The sequence below is a fragment of the Rhinolophus sinicus genome, chromosome 6 (assembly GCF_057876585.1).
Source record: "Rhinolophus sinicus isolate RSI-liver-muscle chromosome 6, RSI-T2T, whole genome shotgun sequence".
NCBI classification, from domain to species: domain Eukaryota; kingdom Metazoa; phylum Chordata; class Mammalia; order Chiroptera; family Rhinolophidae; genus Rhinolophus; species Rhinolophus sinicus.
In genome coordinates, this window is record NC_142506.1 from 397682 (window position 1) to 417047 (window position 19366).

The 19366-nt window shown below is 52.3% G+C and overlaps 1 protein-coding gene across 5 annotated transcripts in view; it reads right to left on the reverse strand.

The window, feature by feature from the left end:
* MROH1 (maestro heat like repeat family member 1) overlaps positions 1-19366 on the reverse strand; it is a 50246-nt gene that overhangs the window by 16691 nt on the left and 14189 nt on the right. Inside the window, exons 11-28 of one of the 5 annotated variants that reach the window (XM_074316510.2) lie at positions 17641-17719; positions 17313-17426; positions 10895-10968; positions 9681-9803; positions 6017-6124; positions 5663-5807; positions 5406-5446; positions 4998-5139; positions 4642-4694; positions 4042-4149; positions 3482-3601; positions 3099-3221; positions 2185-2331; positions 2081-2107; positions 1080-1202; positions 780-859; positions 557-668; positions 352-447 (exon numbers count right to left, since the gene is read on the reverse strand). In XM_074316510.2, coding sequence (XP_074172611.1) covers positions 352-447; positions 557-668; positions 780-859; positions 1080-1202; positions 2081-2107; positions 2185-2331; positions 3099-3221; positions 3482-3601; positions 4042-4149; positions 4642-4694; positions 4998-5139; positions 5406-5446; positions 5663-5807; positions 6017-6124; positions 9681-9803; positions 10895-10968; positions 17313-17426; positions 17641-17719 — 1815 coding nt within the window. Of the gene's footprint in view, positions 1-351; positions 448-556; positions 669-779; positions 860-1079; positions 1203-2080; positions 2108-2184; positions 2332-3098; positions 3222-3481; positions 3602-4041; positions 4150-4641; positions 4695-4997; positions 5140-5405; positions 5447-5662; positions 5808-6004; positions 6125-9680; positions 9804-10894; positions 10969-17312; positions 17427-17640; positions 17720-19366 lie in introns of all 5 variants that reach the window. The other 4 variants (XM_074316508.2, XM_074316512.2, XM_074316511.2 and 1 more) reach the window with 4 other exon arrangements.

Here is a 19366-nt window from a genome sequence, read left to right on the forward strand (position 1 = left end):
GGGCAGGAAGGAACCGGCACAGCCACTGCCTGTCCATCCTGTCTGGATGGCCCCAGACGGTCAGCTCACACCAGGGGCCCATGCTGGGCCTCTCCCTCCCAGCGCCATTCAATGGAGGAAACACAAGGACAGGTCCCAACTCCCCACCTGGGTCAGGGCCCACCCCATCCCATCTGCACACTTGCCCAGGCAGGGGGTGAGGGGGCGCTGTCTACCTGCTCACAGACCCCCCCCAATACTTTCAGACAGCACCAAACTGCCCCTGTGTGGTCGCCTGCGGCAAGGAGGGCCTGGAGAAACCCAGGAAGGGTGGCTACCGCGTCGGACCCTGGTGTGCACACCCGCTGATACCTCCACCATGGTCTGCAGGCCCTGGGGGGTCATGTTCCGCCGCAGGAGGCTCGTCAGCAAGTCCTCAAGGGCGTGCATGGTGTCCGGGTATAGGGACTGGAAGGAGATGAGGTGCCGGCCCCACTGGTGAGCCCACGGCCCACAGCAGCCTTTCCTCTGCGCCCCCCCACGGATGTGGCCGGCGGCGAGGGACCCGCAGTGATACCTCCTGGGTGCCATCCTCTCCCTCGGGCTCGGGCAGCACCGCCATGACGCTGTGCAGACAGCTGTGGATCATGTCCGTCTGCTCTTGCTCGTCCAGCGCAGGCTCCAGGGAGCTGAGCCGCAAGTTAAGGGCCAGCCCCCCAGCCTGCACCGCCGCTCACCGGAAGCACTGCGCGCACAGCCACCCCACACGCAGCCGCGCCCCAGCCGGGAGGAAAGGATACACCAGGAAAGTGCAGGCGAGCATGGCCTTCTTGCGAATGGGTGATCTCAGCGAGTCGGGGGGCTCGGCCTTGATGAACTCCTGAGGGAGGCAGCCACGTGACTCAGCCCTTGGCGGAACTCCAGCTTCTCCCCACCAGCCTCCCATCAGGCCATGGCTTTGGGCCCACTCTGTGCCTCGACCCAAGTGGGCCTGGGGATCCTCGGGCATGCCGCCTCCCGGGTCCTCCTCAGGCCCACCTCCCTGTGTGCGTCCGCGCCCTCCAGCCGCCCAAGGACCCCCCAGGCCCCACAGTACTCACCATCATCTGAGCCACCAGCTCCGCTTTCCGCGAGAAGTGGAAGGAGCTGGCCTGCGCGCTGCTGCAGATGGCCTGGCAGACCATGCACACGCTCTGGACGAGGCACAGCTTCAGGGCTGGGTCCTGGAGGGACAGCGGGCTACAGGAGGCCACCAGTGCCACCCTTGCGTGGTTCTGCCCTGGGGTGGCAGCCACTGCCTCTTGGCCCACAGGGCTGAGCCCGGAATTGGTGGCTGCCCAAGGCATCAGAGGCCAGACCATGTTCTCTCTTCTCTCCTCAGCCAGAAACACACTCCCTTCTGTTCTTAAGGGCTCCAGCCCATCCTCCATCTCCAGGCAAAGCCACAGGGACCAATGCCAGGACGAGACGGTGCCCTGAGGCTCTCAACTCCCTGCTGGGCCCAGGCCTGGGGTTCCCTGGGTCATGGCCTTGGGCAGAGGACTGCAGGCAGACGGCGTGTTCTGTCTACCTGCGTCCCCTGCATCCCACAGTGTGGCTGGGAGGGTCCCCCAAAGTGGGAAGGGCAGGAAGCACACCCAAGAGGAGCCCAGGCAGAATGGGCCTGCCCCTGCCTGTCCCACCAACTTGGCCTCGGCGGGGCTAGGGAAGGGGGGCTAGGGAAGGGGACGAGAGCAGCTGTCCTGGGTAAACGATGGTGCCCCTCCCCCACTCTAATGGCCTGGGGAAAAGGGACACCTCGCGGAATAGCCGCACCCCCAGCCAACCCCAGGAGACCAGAGAGTCTGTTCTTCAAGAGGAGGGCCCTACGGCCCAGAAAAGGGTTTCCAGGTTAGTGAGAGCGATTGCAGAAGAAAAACGTGTTAGTGCGGCCTGAGGCCACTGTCCCTGGTTTCGGAGCTCAGCCATGACGCAGGCGCTCTCTGAGAGGTCAGCCCCAGGAGCCCGTAAGTGCCCTCCCCCACTCCTGGTCCTGAAGCTCCCAGCCCAGCCCAGAGAAGAGAGAAAGGCATAGTCCACGCTTAGCTCCTACACACTGTACCTTGGTCTCTACCTTTATTCCCAGAACCTGAACAACAAAAAGTAAGATGTGTTACGATGTGTGGTGCTGGCCCAGCGCCCGCCCAGCGCTGCCCAGGCGCCCACCTTGGTGCTGAAGCACTGGAAGATGTTCCGCAGGATATCAGATTCCGCCCTGGCCAGCACCAGCTCGCGGGGTGCACGGGCCGCCACGTGCCCGTAACACAGGATCAGCGTGCCCTTCACTTTCTCCACCTCGTTTTCACTGCGGTCCTGAGGCCAGAGGACGAGTAGGACGTCACTTACACAGGTAACCATCCCCAACAGGAGGCTTCGCACTGACTCCCCCAGTCCCTCTGGTGAAGGGCAGAGCCACTCAGCAACGTCACAGGCTTCACCAGGTGGACGGTGCTACCCAATGCCAGGGAGAGCCCCTCAGTTGGGGACAGCAGAGAAGGCCAGACTAAGGCCCTTTGGGAACCGAGGTGGGAGGGGCATACAGGGGAAGAGCTGGGGAGCCGAGAGTCAGGGCCCCTCCGTCCTGGGAGCCTGTTCACACCTATGCGCCTGGGAAGTGGGCGCCGGCCCTACACACCCAGTCCAGCCCTGAGGTTCTGTAACTGGGACAGAAAACGGAGGGCCAAGGGCTGGGGTGGCGGCCCACGGTGGTGGTCTACACCTCCTGAATCGGCCTATGGCAAGATAGCAGCTTCCGGCAGCCACCAGGTGGCAGAGGACGAGCAGACAGCTGTTGGGACGGGAGAGGAAGCAGCAGCCATCCTTGCCGCAGTGCGCCTCATCGCCCCCCACTGGCAGAGGGCTGCCTGCCCCTTGGCACCAGCTGGGAAGGAGGCCACACACGCAGCCCCGTCCTCGAGGAGCTAAGTCTGGATGCATCTCCCAGCCCCGGCCTGCGAGCCCAGGAAGCTCCAGGACCCCCCACGCCCAGGCCCGCAAAACGCAAGGAGCCACAGTTGAGACAAAACCACAGGCCAGTCCCACCCCGACCTTCTCCCCAGCCGTCAGCCTGACTTCTGTACCTTAAAAATGTTGAAAATGCCAATGGATTTCCTGAACACATCCGACCTCACAAAGTTCTCCAGCTGCGCCAAGGTGTCATCCAGGTGGGACACGGCACAGATGCCGAAGCAACAGGCGAGGCCCTGGAGAGGCACATGGGGGCACTCACACCTGGGTGGAGCATGGTGGGTACACACCATGCACACGCGCATACCGCCCCAGTCCACAGCACACGCATCCACATGGCACATACACCCCACACGGCCACAGCACATCCATCCACACGTGCACACCCCACACGATGCAGGGCACATGCAGGCGCACGCGCACGCTCTGGCCGAGGGACGGCTGAGCACTGTCAGCAGCCTGCAGGCCCAGTGCTGCCCAGAAAAGGTGCCAGCACCTCACACTCAGCCTCATCCTGGTATCGGGCCGACTCCAGCAGCTCCTGCAGGTGCTTCCTCACCACGTCCTTACTGGAAGCGGCACCCAGGGCGGTCCCCACGCATTTATACAGGAAGTTCTGCGGCAAAGCCAGGGAGCATGGCGGTGCTGGCACCGAGTGCAGGGAGGCCCAGCACTGCCAGCCCAACAAGGGAGGGTCTGTCAGGAGCCCATAACACTGGCTACTGCATGGAGCCAGCAAGTTCTGGGCAGTATCTGAGGAGCAGGAAGGAGGTGGGGACCCTGGCTCCTGCGTCCCCCAGCCACCAGCCACTATGAGGTGGCTCACAGGTTCTAGCAGAGCCACAAGGGCAAGACAGGCTCAGGCAGCAAGTGACAGAGAATCAAGGCACAGGAACTTGGACCTAAGGACCATGCCCAGAAAACCTGGACAGGCTATCCCCCTCCCTGTCACCTCCTAGGCATCCCCCTCCCTGTCACCTTCTCCTGGGGCGTCCCCCACCCTGTCACCTAGGCGTTCCCCTCCCTGTCACCTCCTAGGTGTCCCCTCCCTGTCACCTTCTCCTGGGGTGTCCCGTTGTAGCAGGGTAGCTGTTTGCATATCTCCAGGCTCAGCTGGCAAACCCACGTGTTGTCAGACACAACAGCCAGAGTGTCCCGAAGGAACTGCGGGCAGGAGCAGCACCAGTGAGAGGCCCGGAGCTCAGCCCCCCACAGGGCTGGGTGGGGAGGGGCCTGAGGCCCAGGGGTGTCACAGTGACCTCAAGGGGTCCTGTGCCATGGCTCTGAATGGTCTGTGGATGACCTTCGAGTCCAGGCAGAGAAAAACCTGGGTGGTCAGACATGCAGTGGGCTAGAGGCACAGACAGCTCTGGGCCAACCAATGGACGGGACAGAAGCCTGCTGTAGCCAGAACAGCTCAAAGCCCCTGTAATTTGGCCCTGTCACAGCAGGGTGGGCAATCTGTGAGGGCAGCAGACAGTCCTCACCCCAGAGTCACCTGCCTGTCCCTCTGTCCCTCCCCAGCCACACCACTAGGTCAAGGTAGGCATCATAACCCGAGGAAGGTACAGCGCCCTAAGCTCTCCCCACCGAGGCCAGAAAAGGTCTCCAAGCCCAAAACAAGCCACACCCTCGGTCTCTTCTCCCTTCTCTCACCACCAGTAGCTTTTCTTCCCATTCCTTCTGTGACAGGGTTTCCTCAGTGTGTTCTGAAATAACCAGTCAGTCACCTGTCAGCCTGGCAGGAGGGGAGTGCTCAGAGTACCCTGCCGAGGCCCACTCCAGCACCCCCACCTGGCCCAGGCCCCGCCCCACCTTCCTGACACAAAGGAAGCCCAGAGCTGGGCCCACATCCCAGGTGCCACCCAGCAGGAAGCATCCTTTGGCCTGCTCTCCAGACCCTTTCCTGAACCACGGAAGGGATATTTCTTCAAAGTTACAAAACCTTGGTCGCCACAGGCCCGCATTTCCCCTGACTGGGTGAAGGGCCCGCCCACCTCCTGGGGCCTCACCGTCCAAGTACTCCAGCAGCAAGGGGATGGTTGTCGCCCACCGCTGACCCAGCAAGGGGTGGATGTCCCGGTGCAGTACGTTCAGGAGCCCCAGTGAGGCCGCCCCGCGGCCGTCTCCCAGGTAGGGGTTGGAAGACACGGCCTGCAGGAGGTGGAGGTGGGAGCTCGCGGCCATGCCTGGGCCACGAGGTGCTGGGGTGGAGGCAACGAGCCGCCTGGAGAGGCAGATCCCCAAAATCCCAACAGGAGAGCCTGACCAGCCCCAACTGCGAGGCACTGTCCTCTCCTCCGGGAAAGCGCGAGGATGGAGACCGAGGGACAGAGGGGAGAGCCCGCTCCTCTCCTGATGGCCCTCGCAGGGTGCCGGCTGTCAGAAAGGTGAAAGCAGAGCTGCGCTGCGCCGCTTACCAGAAGCCTCGTGGCTATGGCGTAGGGAGATGGCAGGGTCACTGCAAAGGACACGACTGGCTCAGGGAATGCCCGCCGTGGGTGGAGTCAGGGGTGTGACTAGAGCGGGAGGGGCGGGGCTAGGTAAGGGGCAGGGCCTGGGGGGAGGGGACAGGGCGGGGACCGGGGTTGGGGGCGGGGTGGTGGGTAGGGTCCCGGGTTGGGGGCGGAGTCAGGGTCAGGGTGGGTCCTGGGACTGGCCCGCAGGCTCTGCGCACCGTGGCCGTCGTACTTTATGAGGAGGGCGCCGGGCCCTGCCTCCTGCCTCTTCCGGGCCAGGTGCACAAGGCTCCTGCACAGCGGGGTCAGCGCCCCGGTGTAGCGCACGGGAATGAGGAACTGCAGCAGGTGCGGCCAGAGGACCTGGGGCAGCGCCGTGGTACATCTCAGGAGTGTGTCTGCAGGGGTGACAGCCTCCCAGGACCTACCCCGCAGGCACTGCAGCGCTCTGGGCGGTTTGGCGCGCAGGGTGGCCCAGGAACGCCCTGGGCGCACAGTTCAGTAAGCGCTGGGCAGAGGGGCCAGGAGGGGAGTGGTCAGTCACAGGGCGGGAGCAGCACCTGCACACTCACATCGCTCATCCTGTCCACCGTGGTGCTGACCAGGTAGAGGGTCCTGACGCTGACGGCGCGAACGCTGTCCGCGGGGAGCTCCTCGCCCTCGGGGCCAGGCTTCTGAGGCTGGGGTGGGGAGGCAAAGGCAGGGCACTGTGGTGGGTCGTGGGTTCTGGGCCGTGAGGACACAGCCTGCATGGAGGCTGGGCAGACCAGTCAGCTGGGCTCCCTGGGAAGCTCGCCAGCAAGGGAATGACCGGTTTCCTAAACGCTTGTGGGGCCTTCCACTCATGCTTTCAAATACCGAAAGCCAGCACTGAGCGAAACAGAAAACGGAACCGGCAATGAGTGCAGCCTGTGAGCACCTCTCACTTAGAAAGCAAAGGCCAAGGAGAAAAAATTGCGATACTTGGGCCTGAATAACAATTTTTAAAAGCATGCTCTGAAAATATACCAAATACGCATGAACAACTTTGAAAGCCTGACCATCCATTGGGCCAAAAAGAGTATCTCGACAAACTTAAAAGCAGAAACAAGCCTGACCAGATTCAATGCAGATAATGCAAAAAAATTACAAATCCACAACAGCCATGGAAAGCTGTCCACCCAGGAAATGTTAAACATCCTGAAGAAACGCTGGGTTAATAAAGAACCCACGTTGAAAATGCAAACTAGCTGACAGTGACCACTGAGACCACATACAAAGTCCATCACAAACAGAAAGACCAGGACACACGGGCTGAGAACATAAACTTAACCTAAACAACATACTGTAGGTGCGAAAATATGTGAACCAAGAACAAGGAAAAAATGTGAAAAATTATAAGAGCTGAAATGTAGAATTTGACTGAGGAAATTAATAGTGAAATGGTTATGCTGAGGAAGAAATTACTGACTTGGAAGAACAGACTGACAACTTCAAAGGAAGAAAAAGAGAAGTGCTAATGAGCAGATAATAGAATACTGGAATTAGAAGTAAGAACAGAGAGCCAGAAGATTCAGAGCAATAAAGGAGACAAATTCTTCAGAGATAAAAGATAACAAGGGCTCATCTGAAAGGGTCCCCAGAGCTGGAGGCAAGGACAGTTCAAGGTGACTTGGGACATCACCTGCACCAGAAGGTGAGGAGAGGCTGGGAGAATGATGGGGCCAGGCCCCCAGGACACAGGCCACATTCTGCACAAAGTAACCACCAAAACTAATGACAGACATGGATAAAGACCACTGCATAAAATATAAAATAGCAACCCATGAGTCCACACTGATATATATATATATATACATATACATATATACATATATATATATATATATACATATACATATATACATATACATATACATATATATATATATATATATATATATATATATATACACACACACATACACATACACACACACACAAACACACACAGTGAGGGTGCCAAAAAAACGCATACACATTTTAAGAAAGGGAAAAACTGTAGGGCCGGCCCGGTGGCTCAGGCGGTTGGAGCTCCGTGCTCCTAACTCCGAAGGCTGCCGGTTTGATTCCCACATGGGCCAGTGGGCTCTCAACCACAAGGTTGCCATTTCAACTCCTCGAGTCCCGCAAGGGATGGTGGGCAGCGCCCCCTGCAACTAAGATTGAACACGGCACCTTGAGCTGAGCTGCCGCTGAGCTCCAGGATGGCTCAGTTGGTTGGAGCATGTACTCTCAACCACAAGGTTGCCAGTTCAATTCCTCGACTCCTGCAAGGGATGGTGGGCTGCGCCCCCTGCAACTAACAATGGCAATTGGACCTGGAGCTGAGCTGCGCCCTCCACAACTAAGATTGAAAGGACAACAACTTAACTTGGAAAAATGTCCTGGAAGTACACACTGTTCTCCAATAAAGTCCTGTTCCCCTCCCCAATAAAATCTTTTAAAAAAAAAACTATTAAAATTGTAATACTCAATATATACCAATATATACCAATATGAATACAAGTCATATTTGACTTCTGCAATTACAAGAGGTGCTCAAAGGGGACGGCAAGTAAGCAAGTGAGGAGAAGGTCAACATCACCAGTGCTCAGTGAAATGCAAATTAAACCCAGTGAGATACCAATCCTTAGAAAGGCTTAAGAAACAAACAAACAACACTGACCAAAAGCCCTGAGTGCTGACAAGGACATGGAGCCACAGGAGCCTCCACACATGCCCGTGGGTGTCAAACACGGTGCAGCCACTTTGGAGGACAGTTTGGCAGCTTCTCATGAAGTTAACCATTAGTCCCGGCAGTGTCTCACCCGGGTATTTCCCCAGGGTGTCCAACGCATGCTCTCGCAGAAACCTGTACCCAACTGGTCATGTGACTCCAGTCCTAACTGGAAACAATTTAAATGTCCTTTTACTGGTGAGTGGACAGGCATATGACAGAATACTACTCACAATAAAAATGAGCAAATGACTGGTCTATGTGACAACGCAGATGACCTCAAACGCATGACACACGAGAAAGAAGTCAGTCTCGGAGGGCTCTGAGCAGCACTTAGATGACATTCCGGAAAAGGTGACCCTCGGGGACAGAAAACCTGACAGCAGCCAGAGCCTGGGGTGGAGGGGGGCAGGCCACAGGAGACAGAGGGAGGTCGGGGCGCTGGAACGCTATGTAACCTGACGTGATGCGGTGGGCGGAGGCGTGGGGCTATGAGCTTAACGGAACACTCACACGGGTGCGTTTTACTCTATGCAAATTACACGCAACAACCCTGACTTTAAAAGAAAGTTGGGGGAAAGTACAGACAAAACAGCATATTAATGAGCAATAAATAATTCTACTCTGTAACTTACGTTTCTCCAAAGACATTCTAGGGGAATCTAAGAACCAGCAAGGCTTTTGGGACCCCCTTTTCTCTCTTCCACTGCCCTTGTACCTCTCGGTTCCAGAATCCATTGGGCTGGGCTCACTCACCTGGCCCAGCCCAACATGATGGCCCTGCTCCACCCGTGGCCAGAGCCCCGTGCCCCTGCCACCGCTGCTCACCTCCCTCTGCAGAGTCAGGCCAACCGCCAAAGGCCACCTTGTCTCGCCCACAAGTCAGTTTTGTTTTTAAACATTTCATCGCAGACATTTGAAACACACGCAAAAGTAGAAAGACTGACAGCGCACACCCACATGTCCATCCGGGCTTCCACCTCCAAGCAGCTGCTGCTTTCAGAATCATTTCGAACTCTTAGATTTCCTCCTACTCAGAATGTGGACGAGGACTCAGAGACTTCACAAGAGAATCTTCTTTAACAAAAGGAATTAAAAGTGCCGTTCCCACCGTGGGAGCCTGTTAGTTCTCTAATGTAGAAAGAGCGCTTCCAGTCCCCACACGCAGGGCCCTAACAGCTAAGACAGCTGATCACGCCGCGCCTGCCTTGCTCTTCCTCAGCAACGACCTGGATTTCCTTAGTAACTTTCTTAACAGAAAAGCCTCAGAGCCAAATGCCTGTCTGCGTCTCCTTTCTGAGTTGTGGGGACTGAGGACCTGAACCACCGAGGGGCCGAGCCCTGGCTAGACACTGGAAGAAGCTGCTGGGTACACAGCCCGAGGCCACGCATGTGCCCACCCACCTGAGCTCCAGGGGGCCCGGCTGCTTCTGGTGACCACTCTCCCCAACAGAGCAGACAGGTCCCGGACAGGGCAGGTGGGTCAGACGGCCCCTTACCTCTGTCTCGGGGGGCAGCGCGCACTGCTGCACGAGGTACTGGATCATCGCCTCGCCTCCAGGCTGCTCCAGGTAGCCGTGGTGTGCCATGGCGCTGATCACCTGCACCACTGCCCGCTTCACCTGCACAAAGCCAAGATGAGGAAGGTGCTCAGAGGGAGAGCTCCCAGACAGTCCGTGTGGAGACTTGAACCTCGCCCTTTTCTCTGCCTGTACCTGTGCCTGTAACTATACCTGTACCTACCTGTACCCTCATCTGTACACACACCTGTACCCTCACCTGTACATACCTGTACCCTCACCTGTACCCACACACATACCCACCTGTACCCTCATCTGTACCCACCTGTACCTTCACCAGTATCTGCATCTCTACCTGTGCCTGCACCCCCACCTTCCTCACAGGCCCTAAACTACATAGGTGGCCTTCTCGCCAGCCTGAGGATGTGCTCACGTCTGGGGGGCCTGCTCTCCTGTCCCCACACCTGCCATCCCTCCTGGCACAGGCTTGTGCTTCTATGTGCTACCAGCCCTGCTCTGCCTCACCCTTGAGAGGCCCCACAATTTGCAGTTGTTGCCCAAACATCCCTGGGAATTCTAGCCCTCTGTCCAGCCCCACTCCGTGATTCCATCTGGTGGCATGGCCAGGTCATGGTGGCTGAAAACAGCACCCTCTTCCCAGAGCTGGCGCCTCATCCAGGACCACACAATACCAGCTCAGCTTCCCGAGGGTCTGGAGACAGAGGTCAGCCATACAGGCCTGTGTGACGGGGGCCCTGACAAAGACCCTGGACACAGGCTGGGGGCTTCCCTGGCTGGCAGCCTCCCTGCGTGCTGCCACATCGCTGCCCACAACTCCACGGGGAGAGGACAAATGGGAGAGCATCTTTCCCTGGCAGAGGTTGTACTGTGTCTGTGGGTGTTATGAGCCATAACTGTGTGTGACAGCTTTCGTGAGTTCTGGAGTCCTTCGAGAGGATTTTCGAACCTGAGAGTGGTCTTGGGAACCAGTGCCTAACTTCACAACGGGGGAACTGTATCAGGAGTGAAATGTGGGGAGTCCCAGACATACCACCCAACAGCACCGGCCCCATGCGCCCACTGATGCTCAGGTCTGGCTGAGGGGCTGCCTGGGCAGTGGTGGCTTCAGATCCAAGCCTGGCCACATTCCCTACAGCTGCTCACGGCAGAGCTTGGCTAGCCCCACGCTTTACCTTGCTATTAGTGTCCAGAAGAGGAGGCTTCATGGAGGAGAGGATAAAGGGCTTCTTAACTTCCATCTGAGCAGCTGCAAAAAACAAAAAGACGGCTCAGTGTCCCCACTGAGACTAAGGTCAGCCAGCCTGTCTACCACCATGAGGCCCAAGGCCCCATCACCAGGGGTCTGGCCTCAACGTGGCCCTACAAATGGAGAAGGAGGAGAGCGTCTAAGCAAAAGCCCAACCGCTTCTCTCCAAGGGACAAATGACTTTTTACCCCAAATGACATTTCACCTCATTAAAAAGCTAGATGGTTGGTAGCGTAGGGCTGCAGGATAGTCAATGAAATGTGAACCAAGAATTTTATAACCAGCAAAACTGACCACTAAGTACAAAGGCACAAAGAAACTATTATCAAAAAGCAGAAATCAGGACTAAGTTCCCATGAACCCTTCCTATGGAACCTACTAGAGAATGAACTTCAACAACCAGAAAGAGCAGAGACACGCACTCAGGTTGGAGGGCAGCATCATGCCTGCAGTTACCTGGGGAACTAGGACCAGTGGAGGGACACAGGCGCGGCCACCTAGCTCATGCAGCCACCACACACAGCTGCTACGATGACGGGAGGATGAGGAACGCACCTGCAAACTAGGCTTCATGTTTTTATCATCTTACAGGTGGTAGGAGCACCAGCGTTGCTCCAGGGTTAGGCTCGCGTGTATTCAGGAGACAAAGCGAGGAAGCATAGGATGTTCTAAATCTATCAACCCCGAGAGCCAGATTCCCAGAGTAGAGGAGCAGAGAAAAGAGAAGAAGTAAAAGCTCTACAGTGTGATGACTCAGAAGTGTCAGTGTGAACTCCTAAGGGATTTTATCTACCTCCCTGTCTGCTAATGAAGGCCCACAAATGGCACACCTACATGTAACAAGCCCTAGCACCAAACCACTGTCTTAAAAGATAATTTCTCACTAAAGCAAATTTGGGCTTTTTGGATAAATGCTGATTCCAGGTTTGGGCCTCTACGAGATTGTATCTACACAAGATGAGCCTAGAACATTGGCTGTCAAAGGACCCAGGACTTGAAGAAGCTCCCACTACCACAGATGATGCAATTTGAGCTTCAGTAATGATAAGAATTGCAATAAATTGAAATCCATGAAATCTGTTTAAATCCAAAAGCCCATATATTTGTTTTAAAGAGAAACAGTCACCTTTGGAAGATGATAGGTCACCAATATATTATCCTGGAAACTGATAAATAAAAGAAAATAATCAAGGATGGACCCCCCTCCCCCCTTCTCTATGTGAGCCACAGCTCTGGGTAACCCAATGGTAGATAAGAGAAGTACCTCTTATCAAGTATTCCAACGAATCGATGAAGAAGAAATTACCGAATCAGAGCATCAACAACCTGCCCCTAGTGCTGCCAAAGTCACAGGACAGAGAATTTCAGAATCACATGCCTCCCAGTCCGGCCAAAGGATTGACCTGGAGCCTGACCCTGCCTCCGAATCCAGCTTGCAAGTTCAGACAGAAAACATACATGTTGGTGTGCCCCTGACAACGCGGCCAGCACACCTCAGCTGTGGGGTCTGCAGGCCGAGTGGCCCAGGTGCTTCCTCAGAGAAGGCACAAGGGAAAGAAAAGGGTGGACGGGGGGACCTGTAACTTAGAAGAGACTTAAACATGGGGGGTTGTTTCATGGCGACAGAGTTTAGCAAGGTGAAGAGAGTTCTGGAGACGGACGGTGTGATGATTGCACAACAGTGTGAATGTACTTAATGCTACTGAGCTGCACACCTATAAATAGTTAGGATGGTAAAATTTGTTATTTGTATTTTGCAACAATTAAAAACAAACAAACAAAACCACCACGGGCTGAGCCTCCAAAAGGAGATAGTTAAGTACAGCTGACTCCTGAACAATGTGGGTGTTATGGGTGCCGACTCCCTGCGTAACTAAAAATCCTCGTACAACTTTTGACTCCCCCAAAACGTAACCACTAATTGACTGAAAGCCTTATCAAGACCATAAATAGTCAAATGCCACATATTTTGTATCATATACTGTATTCTTACAATAAGCTAGAAAAAAGAAAATGTTATTTAAAAAACTCTTCAGGAAGAGAAAATATACTTACAGTATTTATTGAAACAAATCCGCATGGATGGACCCACGCAGTTCAGACCAGATTGTTCGAGGGTCAACTGTATATGTCTCTTTTTTAATGGGCAGGACTAACCTGAGGCATCTCAGCGAATAGTATAAAACTATAGTGAAGTGATTACTATAAAATCAGAGGAACTGTTACTTATCAGGTGGGTGAAGGGTTATGAGTGGAACAGGATGCAGGAAAGGGGCTTCTGGAGAGACAAGTCCAACTCAAGAGTTAGAGATACAAAGGAGTTTGTCTTAGAATGAGTCATTAGGCCACACATTTGTGCAGTTTGTGCCTCTGATTTGTCCTACAATAAAAAGATTTTTTAATGGAGATGAACAATCTGATGTACTCTACCGGATTGAAAGACTTTTTATAAAGCAACAAGAATTGAGAGTGTGATATTGGTGTACGATCGGTGGGACAGAACTGAGTCCTGGAATATAGCTGCTAATATATAATGTTATGGGCTGACTATGCCCCCCAAATTCAGATGTTACTTGGAACTAGGGTCATTGCAAATATAATTAATTAAGTTAGGATGAGGTCGCACTGGAATAGGGTGAGCCTTTAATCCAGTACTTCTGGTATCCTTATAAAATGGGGGATTTAAGACACAGACAGGTACCCAGGGAGATGCCTGCAGAGATAAGATGAAGGCAGAGATCAGGGTAATGCTTCTACAAGCCAAGGAACACCAAGGATTGCAGCAACCACTGGGAGCCAGGCGAGGAGCATGGAACAGATTCTTCCTCACAGCCTCAGAAGGAAAGGTTGCCCGCTGACAATGTGATCTTAGATTCCAGATTCCAAACTGCAACACAATACGTTTATACTGCATAAGCCCCCCAGTCTGTGGTACTTGATTAAGGCAGTCCTAGCAGACTAATACTTATGGTCACCTGACTTTCTACAAAGCACTACAGCAATTCATCACAGATACACAGGCCAACTTAAAAAAACAAAAATCCCAAATAAACAATCTCACTTTACACCCGAAGGAACTAGAAAAAGAACAAACAAAACCCAAAGTGAGTAGAAGGAAGGAAATAATAAAGATCAGAATGGAAATACACAAAACAGAAATTTAAAAAACAATAGAAAAGATCATAAAACTAAGAGCTGGTTCTTTGAAAAGATAAATAAAATAGACAAACCTTTGGCCAAACTCATCAAGGGGAAAAAGAGACAGAGTCCAAATAAATAAAATCATAAACGAAACGAAGAAGTTAAAACCGACACCACAGAAATACAAAGAATCATTAAAGACTACCAGGAACAATTATATGCCAACAAATTCAACAATCTAGAAGAAATAGATAAATTTCTAGAAGTATACGTGGTCTGACAATTAAGTTCGCGAACTTGTTGAACCGCTGTTGCTAAGCTTTTTTTATATCAGAGGGATTATTCATTAAGAATTTGTATCAACTGGACAAACAGTTAACCAATTTTGCTACCTGGAAACCCTGAAAAGGCTGCGTGAAAAAGAACTTTTCACCAACAGCTCATAGCTCTTGCATCATGACAATGCACCAGCTCACACAGCACTGTCCGTGAGGGAGTTTTTAGCCAGTAAACAAATAACTGTATTGGAACATCCTCCCTACTCACCTGATCTGGCTCCCAGTGACTTTTTTCTTTACCGGAAGATAAAGGAAATATCGAAAGGAAGACATTTTGATGACATTCAGGACATCATGGGTAATACAACGACAGCTCTGATGGCCATTCCAGAAAAAGAGCTCCAAAATTGCTTTGAAGAGTGGACTAGGCGCTGGCATCAGTGCACAGCTCCCCAAGGGGAGGACTTCGAAGGTGACCGCAATGATATTCAGCAATGAGGTATGTAGCACTTTTTCTAGGATGAGTTCGCAAACTTGTCTGACCTCGTATAAACTTCCAAGACTGAACCAGGAAGAAATACAAAATCTAAACAGACCAATTACTAGCAATGAAATTGAAGTAATGATAAAAAAAAAAACTCCCAACAAATAAAAGTCCAGGACCAAATAGCTTCACAGGTGAATTCTACCAAACATTCAAATAATTAATACCTATCCTTCTTAAACTATTTCAAAAAACCAAAGAGGAAGAAACACTTCCAAACGTATTTTATGAAGCCAGCATTACCCTGATACCAAAACCAGATAATCACACACACACACACACACACACACGGAAACTTATAGGCCAATATCCCTGATGAACATAGATGCAAAAATTCTCACCAATATATTAGCAAACCAGATTGAACAAGACATTAAAAGGAAAGGACCATACACCATGACCAAGTGGGATTCATCCCAGGGGTGCAAGGGTGGTTCAATACCATAAATCGATGTGATACATCACACTAACAAAATAAAGGATAAAAACCGTGGTATCATCTCAACAGACACAGAAAAAGCATTTGACAAAATTCAACATCCTTTTATAAGACTTTAAGCAAAGTAGGAATAGAGAGAACACACCTCAACATAAGAAAGGCCACTGATGGCAAACCCACAGCTAACCTCATCCTCAGTGGTGACAAGCTGAAAGCCTTTCCTCTCAGATCAGGAACAAGACAAGAAGGCCCACTCTCACCCCTGTTATTCAACATAGTATTGGGAGTCCTAGCCAGAGCAGTGAGGCAAGAAAAAGAAATAAAAGGCATCCAAATGACAAAGGAAGAAGAAAAACTCATTATTTTCGGATGACAAGACTCCACCAAAAAACTATTAGAACTAATAAATGAATTCAGTAAAGTTGCAGGATACAGAATCAATGTACAGAAATCTGTTGCATTTCTATACACCAGTAACGATCAGAGAAGAAATTAAGAAAACAATCCCATTTACAATTGCATCAAAAAGCATAAAATACCTAGGAATAAATGTCACCAAAGAGGTAAAAGACCTGTTCTCTGAAAACTAGTAGACACTGAAATAAGAAATTGAAGAAGACACAAATAAATGGAAGGGTATACCTTGTTAATGGGTAGGAAGAAGTAATATCGTTAAATGTCCATACTACCTAAAGCCATCTACAGATTCAATGCAATCCCTATTACAATACCAATGGCATTCTCAGAATTAGAATAAAATTTATATGGAAACACAAAAAACCCTAAATAGCCAGAGAAATCTTGAGAAAGAACAAACTTGGAGGTATCACGCTCCCTGATATCAAACTATACTACAAGGCCATACATAGTCATCAAAACATCGTGGTACTTGCATAAAAACAGACTCATACATCAACGGAACAGCATAGAGAGCCCAGAAATAAACCCATATCTATATGATCATTAATTTATGACAAAGGAGGCCAGTATGTACATTGGGATAAAGACAGTCTATTCAATAAATGGTGCTGGGAAGACTGGACAGACACATGCAAAAAAATGAAACCAGACGACTTTCTTACACTATATACAAGAAGAAACACAAAATGGATGAAGATTTAAATGTTAGACCGGAAACCATAAAACTCCTAGAAGAAAATACAGGAAGTAAACTCTCAGACATGATTCTTAGTAATATATTTACTGATATATCTCCTCGGGCAAGGGAAACAAAAGCAAAAATAAACAAGTGGGTCTGCATCCAACTAAAAAGTTTTTGCACAGCAAGGAAACTATCAACAAAATGACAAGATAACTTACTGAATGGGAGAAAATATCCGCCAATGATACATCTGATAAAGAGTTAATATCCAAAATATATAAAGAATTCATACAACTCAACTTCAAAAGAATCCAAACAATCTGATTTAAAAATTGGCAGAGAACCTGAATGGACATGTCCCCAAAGAGGACACACAGGTGGCCAGTAGACACATGAAAAGATGCTTCGCGCCTGGACCCTTCCATCTAATTGAGAGGAAATTACACGTACAAAGTGAGGAACATTCTACAGGACAACTGGCCTCAACACTTGCAAAAGGTCCACGTCTAAGAGACAACTAACCAACAAGGGACCCGGCACTGAGGGGGCAGCCGTGGTAGACACCGCGTGATGCGTGTGCCGACTCTGGGACATCAGCCCCGGGGCGTGCGGCCAATGCCAGGCTGGGGTCAAGGCGCAGTGTCCGGCGTCTGCAGCGGGTGTCAAAGGTGGGTACTAGTGATGGCTCTCAGCGGCTGAGTGGATAGTTCTATACTCGCAACTTTTCAAAAAGTTTGCACTTTTGCAAGACAGAACGTTGGGAGCATTTTGTAAGAAGCCTTCAAAGCAAGATGGTCCTTTTCACATACAGCATGGCCAGTGCCCGACCTCGTCACTCACCGGCCGAGTTGATGATGTGCCTCAGCACCTGCAGGCTGCCCACACGGGTCCTCTCGCTGCCAGAGTCCAGCTTGGGCAGCAGGAAGGCCAGCAGGCGGTCAGGCGAGCAGGTCGCTGCAGGGTGAGTGCACGTTACGAGTGGTAGGGATCCGTCCCAGCTCCCCTCTGCCTGCGCCTCCAAACCAGCGGGGGAGGGTGCACGCTCGGGCTCAGGGCCCACACACAGGCAGGCCCAGGCAGAGCTGGACCAGGAAGCCCGTCACCCCCAACCACACGAGAGCTGCCGCTGTCCGGGCACCCACCGAGGCCTGTGCCACAGGCCGCTTACCCAGCTCGGTGAAGCAGCGGAGCACCTCCTTCTGGTTGTTCAGCACCAGGGGGCTTGCCGACTCCACGGGCACACAGATCTGCTCCAGGGGACAAGGGGACAATGGCAGGGCAGGGGTAGGGGCAGGTCAGGGGCAGCGGCAGAGGCACGGCCCTCCTACCCCAGCCAGAACAAACTCCCTTATTAGAACTAAGACCCCTGCCATGCCTCTGGCACCGGCCTGGGCACAGGCTGGAATCCAGTCCCCACTGGAACACAGAAAGCCTGGAGACCAAGACACCTACAGTCGTCTTCAAAATAGTGGGGGAAAGCTGCACTGATAAAAAAAAAAGACGACGCATCTCGGGGCTCCACTGCACCTCAGCGGGTGACACTAAAGCCACCCACCCATGCTCCAGGGGGGAGCTCCAGGTGGCATCCCAGTCCCCGCTCAGCCCTCAGGGTCAGAGCAAAGGATGCCAGCAGCCTCTGCACCAAGGGCTCTAGGCCCCTCCTCGGGAGAGCCCATCTTCTGAGCCAGAAGAGGTGACTGATGTGCTCAGCAAGTCCCCGGCCCACCGGCCCTGCCCAGCCTGGGCGTGGCCAGCTCTCAGGGGAGGGGCAGCCGGCCCAGGGCTCTGCCCCAGCATCCCAGGTGGCTCCTTGCTGTTTCCTATGTAAAGACCTAATCTGGTCATAAAAGGTGCCGCAGCCTCCTGCCTGCTCTCCTTGAGACCTCTAGCTCTGGGGAGCAAGTGCCATGCCGCCATGACACTCAAGCAGCCCTGGGGAGCCACATGGCAAGGGACCGAGGCCTCCTTCCCACAGCCATAGGAGGAGCCGCATACAAGCAGAGGCCCCAGCCCAGTTGAGCCTTCAGATGGTGTGAAAGCCACCAGAGCCACCAGCCGGCGGCCCCGGGCTCCTGACTCAGGGAGACTGCGAGATCACTATGTTTGAGGTGCCAGGCCCTGCAGCGGTTGTTAAACAACAATAGACAACTTATGCAAATGGGCAGTCCCCGGAAGAAAGGTAAATCGTGTCCTCACTCACTGCTTCCCTAAGATAGATTCTGGGTGCATTAAACAACAAAAGTTTAGGGGCAATGGGGGAATCTGAACAACAACTGCAGAATTTGAAAGGCTTTCCTGAGGATAACGAAAGCTGAGCTACAAGAAAAAACGGTGTAAAAATTAAATAATTTTGCTTGGCAAAAAAAAAATCCTAAACAGAGCCAAAAAATAAAGGACAAAGTAGGAGCATGTATGTACACGTACATGATACAAGACTAAATAACCGCTACAGATCAATATGCAAAACCTAAAACCCAGAAATAAATAAAGGACATGAACGGACATCTCACAGACAAGGAGATCACAATTTTTCTATCTCCGCAGCTTTCACATACGTCCATTTCCCTTTAGGCCCCTTCCTTCCTCGCACCCCCAGCCCCTAATCACCCTGTATCTTGTTTTGCACACATGTGCTCTCTCACACTGTCACTTTTATATTACGTAAGTGATATCGTGCCCCAGCTCTCATTGTCCTCACCGGATTTCAGCGTTGTAAACTCTTTCTCCAGGGAGACCCTAGGCCTTCCAACTCCCAGATACCTCCTAGTACGTTTCTGCTGCTGGTGTAAATGGTACGTTTTGGTGTTTTGGTACTTTGCCGTTGGCTACTATGGTGTAGGGAGATGCTGCTTTGTGTGGGCTGCTCTGTAACTGGCGACCTCGCAGAACTTAAT